Source organism: Larus michahellis, chromosome 3 (genome assembly GCF_964199755.1).
Source record: "Larus michahellis chromosome 3, bLarMic1.1, whole genome shotgun sequence".
NCBI classification, from domain to species: Eukaryota; Metazoa; Chordata; class Aves; order Charadriiformes; family Laridae; genus Larus; species Larus michahellis.
In genome coordinates, this window is record NC_133898.1 from 70,159,888 (window position 1) to 70,165,148 (window position 5,261).

Consider the following 5,261-nt stretch of genomic DNA (forward strand, 5'->3'; position numbering starts at 1 on the left):
TACGTATTTTGCTACATTTTAGAAGCTTATGGAAGGAAGACTACATGGTGGCTTTTGTTCTGCATCTAGATAATCCTGGGCTGCTCACAATGTGACCACAACATTTAATAAAACAAGTAAACGCACTTCAAATGTGTTCAATTTACCTATAAATAAGGCCCGTTAAATAAATATGACCGTTACAGACATGATTTTGTTCTTAAGTGGGTGACAAAATAAACAGTTTGAGCTACTATTCAATTAGCAGCTGTTCCTGAGCAAGGGGCCAAGAACGCTCTTCATTGCACCCAACATCCTCCAGCAATGTGCCGGGGGCTTCTGGAAGCTGCTCTGGCTGTGGATTAAGTGCCTGTTCTCTCAAAATTTGTGTCACCCAGAACAGTTACGATAGTGAAGAGGCTCAGCTGTCTCTTGAGATGGTCTTTAAAAGGAAGCGGTGCCACTCAATGAGCAGAAAACAAATGAGCACCAAGAGAAGACTTCAGCTCAGTGTGAGGAGAGAAAGGTAGGAAGATATGTTTTTAAAAGGATGCTTCTCCATATTTCCATTTTATTGAACTTTGTAATTAATTATGGTGGAGAAGTGTTCTGCTTTCTTGTTGAAAACTTCTTCAGTGTTTAGCTTATTTGGGCAGTTGGCCCCATGAGTTTTGATTTATTTTGTTTCCATTTCATGCAAAGCCACACACTTGATCTCAGGTTGCTCAATATTTTGGTTGGAGTTTCTTCTTTCTGTTTAACGAAAAACACAATCTCCTGAAAATAAGACTTTTTAAAGAAGAACTGTTTCCAGGGGAGATCATATTTCTTTAAGCTAAACAATTTCTCTGTGAGATAACAATAGGGAATCATAGAATCATAGCATCATAGAATTGTTGAGGTTGGAAGGGACCTTTAAGATCATCGAGTCCAACCTTTAGCCTACCCTGACAAGAGCCACTTCTAAACCATGTCCCTCAGTGCCCCATCTACCCTTTTTTTAAACACCTCCAGAGATGGTGAATCCACCACCTCCCTGGGCAGCCTATTCCAATGTTTAATAACCCTTTCAGTGAAAAAATGTCTCCTAATATCTAATCTAAACCTCCCCTGACGTAACTTGAACCCGTTTCCCCTCGTCCTATCACTTGTCACCAGGGAGAAGAGGTCAGCCCCCATCTCTCTACAACCTCCTTTCAGGTAGTTGTAGAGGGTGATAAGGTCTCCCCTCAGCCTCCTCTTCTCCAGGCTAAACAACCCCAGCTCCCTCAGTCGTTCTTCATAAGGTTTGTCCTCCAGGCCCCTCACCAGCTTTGTAGCCCTTCTCTGGACACGCTCCAACACCTCAATGTCCCTCTTGTAGCGAGGGGCCCAAAACTGAACGCAGTACTCGAGGTGGGGCCTCACCAGTGCCGAGTACAGGGGGATGATCACTTCCCTAGTCCGGCTCACCACACTATTCCTGATACAGGCTAGGATGCTGTTGGCCTTCTTGGCCACCTGGGCACACTGCTGGCTCATATTCAGCCGGCTGTCAACCAACACTCCCAAGTCCTTTTCTGTCGAGCTGCTTTCAAGCCATTCTGCCCCAATCCTGTAGCACTGCATGGGGTTGTTGTGACCCAAGTGCAGGACCCGGCACTTGGCCTTGTTGAACCTCATACCATTGGTCTCAGCCCATCGGTCCAGCCTGTCCAGATCCCTCTGCAGAGCCAACCTACCCTCAAGCAGATCAACACGCCCGCCCAGCTTAGTGTCATCTGCGAACTTACTGAGGGTGCATTCGATCCCTTCATCCAGATCATTGATAAAGATATTAAAGAGAACCGGCCCCAGCACCGAGCCCTGGGGGACACCACTTGTGACTGGACACCAACTGGATTTAACTCCATTTACCACCACTCTCTGGGCACGGCCATCCAGCCAGTTTTTTACCCAGCGAAGAGTACACCTGTCCAGGCCATGAAGTTGTTCATCTTTTAAATATAAAACTAGAGATAGCATCTTAATTCTTTTTGATTGGCTTCATAGCCTATTTTACCATATTTTTTAATTTATTTACATATAAAACAAATGAAGGTTGAAATCTATGTGACACTTTTATAACCTGAATGAGCTTAAAGCTTTTATAATTATTTCTAGTATATACAGTTAAATCAGTATTTAATTCTTTCTGCTGTGAAAAGTGAAGATTTGAGTTAATAAAGATCCATCTGGCTGCCCTCCTTCTATCTGGGTGTAAATACATCAAAAGAAGGAATGCTGGGCAGGAAAATAAACGTGAAGAGACTGACCAAAATTGAAATATATGAAGTGATAGTTAAAGTGAGGTGGAAAGAGCAGAGATAGAGTTAAACCTTAGTAGGTAGAAAAAGGGGGAAGCAAGAGGCATCCCAAACAGTAACTAAATGTACTCAGATTGTGTCCTGTGCTCCAGAGAGTGCCTCTGGATGCACCTTCTCCCTGGCACTTGGGTGCCACTGCCTGGAAATTCACTCTGTAAATGCAAGCTGTTAGTTATAAACCTGTAGCTTCCAGGGTTTTGCAAGCTATAGTTTATCATCTATATTCAGCTTCCATTCAGCTTCTAATCGCATGGTGTGCTTGTAATAACATTGGTTTCAATATAGGAAAAAATTAATTATTCTGTTGTGTTCTATCCGGAATAATCAGAGGTCGCAAAATCCTGAAGCAAATGGATTAAATTAGTACTGGCTAAATTGCCATGTCAGTATTCTTCTGACTTAAACAACCACGTTATACCAGAACGATAATGCTAGTGAATATCACATGCTAATGTTCTTTATTTTTCACAACAATACTATTTTTCTGTTAATTAAAGGAAAACCAGATCTTTAAGAATGAATATAGACTGCTAAGTGCTTAAGTACTTTCATGAAACGTCTTTGTAGAGAGACTCGCAAAAGGGATGTGCTACTGCATACAAGAGAGGACAGCCAGGATTTGTGACATCAGTTGTAGGCTAAACCAATGTTCAGAAAATGCTTCCCTTCATGTTTGTGCCTTGGATAAAACCAGTATTAACATAATAAATATACAAAACAATGCAAAACTACTAGCACTGAAATAAACAAGAGCCAGACAGAAAAGATATTTGCTTATACAGCAGCTAATGCTTCACATTAGTTGGGCTCTTCCATTATATTTTGGCAGCAGAAGGTCAGAAAAGTTTTTTCTCCTCTTTTCTCCTCTTCAGGCAGTGCCATCTGCCTAAAAACTGAGGGCCTGTGGGAACTCTTTGGTTTTGCCAGGCTGCATAGAGGGTTCAGTTGTCGCTGTCAGGACAGGGCTGGAGGAGAAGTTGAGCGTGGGCTCCTCAACTTTAGCCTTCTGTTTTAAACTTGTAGATCTTAGACTTATGTATCAAAAGAGTAAGTTGAGGGAGCTTCAGGATCTAAAATTGCTGATTTTCCAGAGCAAAGTGGAGATACAGGACTCCAAAATTTTGATGAAGAAGAGTAGGACTGTTTAAGCAGAAAATAATGAAAAGGACTTCTCGTCTGACCACTACACAAGATATTGTCCTGTGCACACCTTTGGGAGCCACTGCTATTGTACAGTTTATTTCATCAAATGAGATTCCCATTTCAAGGGAAGTCTAATGATAAAGGTGTCAATCTGTTAAAAGTATAATTGCAAAACAGTTTCATCCTTCATAAGTAATGAAATGTGAATCTCTTACACATCCAAATAAATGAAGGTGTTTACAACTGTCTTTTTTTTTATTTTCCTCCCTGCAGCTCTCCCTGTATAGAAAGGACAAAACCAGTCGTAAATGTATCTCAGCAGTAGGAAAAACAGTACCTGTGCTGCATACCTATGTGGATTTGAGACCTCAGTAAGGATGCAACTGTGCTGTGAATCCGTAAACGGCTCTTGCATACGGAGCAGCTGGTCAAACAGTATCCGTGTTTCCATGTATATCTTCATGGTTTGCATTATTCTGGCCACAGTGGTAGGAAACTTGACAGTTATCATCTCAATATCACATTTCAAGCAGCTCCATACGCCTACCAATTTCCTGATACTTTCTGTGGCTACAGTAGACTTTTTGCTGGGATTCCTCATCATGCCTTGCAGCATGGTGCGCTCTGTAGAGCACTGCTGGTACTTTGGGGAGCTCTTCTGCAAGATCCACACGAGCACGGACATTATGCTGAGCACAGCTTCCATCTTCCATCTTTCCTTCTTATCCATCGACCGTTACTATGCTGTGTGTGACCCTCTAAGATACAAATCAAAGATAAATACTTTTGTTATCCTAGTCATGATATTTGTAAGTTGGACAGTCCCTGCTGCTTTTGCTTTTGGGATGATCTTTCTAGACCTAAACTTGCGAGGGGCAGAAGAGATTTATAATAATGTCCACTGTGCAGGAGGATGCTTTGTCTTTTTTAGTGAAACTTCAGGTGTTGTGGCCTCCATAGTGTCTTTTTACATCCCTGGATTTGTTATGTTGTACATCTATAGGAAAATATACTCTGTAGCCAAGAGTCAGGCAAGATCCATTGACGCAATTAGCCAAAAAAAGATGCAATTTGAAATGAAGCACCACATTTCATTACGCAGAGAAAGGAAAGCTGCCAGGACATTAGGCATAATAATAGGAGTGTTTCTCATTTGCTGGAGTCCATTCTTCTTCTTTACAGCAACCAATCCATTTATGAATTATGTGATACCCCCTATTCTCATTGATGCTTTGGTTTGGTTTGGTTATTTAAATTCTACATTTAACCCGATTGTTTATGCGTTTTTTTACATGTGGTTTCGCAGGGCATTAAAGATGATTCTGTTTGGAAAAGTTTTTCAACAGGACTCATCCAGGACTCATTTGTTTTTAGAGTAACTTGCTTTAAATGTTTGGATTCATGGCTTTCAATTTTTGTCTGGAGGCTGAAGTCCCAGATGTAAGAGTTGAAAATGAAGGAAACACCTATTTGTTTACTCATTTACCAAATCTGGTTCAAGCATATAAGCCACTATTGTGCTTTACATCTTCTTTCATTCCAGATTGGGAATTGTATGTGGTGTTTGGGTTATAGCTATTTGCATGCAATGCACGGGAGAGCAAGACTTAAGTTTACAAAAAACTTAGAGCAGATTATATACCTGCTCTTAATAATTAAGAAATTATTCTGATACAACAGATGAATTTATTGAACAACATGTGTTCATATTAAAATATTAGTGTTTATTTATTGTCCTCTAGAAAGAGCAGGAAAGCCTTTCCTTTTGAATTCCTAGACATCTTTGAGTAATAA

The 5,261-nt window shown here is 40.8% G+C and overlaps 1 protein-coding gene across 1 annotated transcript; it reads left to right on the forward strand.

The window, feature by feature from the left end:
- Window positions 1-3,775: 3,775 nt before the first annotated feature.
- Window positions 3,776-4,846, forward strand: TAAR1 (trace amine associated receptor 1). Its single transcript, XM_074578301.1, has one exon. It carries the CDS (start codon window positions 3,776-3,778, stop codon window positions 4,844-4,846), a length of 1,071 nt encoding a protein of 356 aa, XP_074434402.1.
- The last annotated feature ends 415 nt before the right edge of the window (window positions 4,847-5,261 follow it).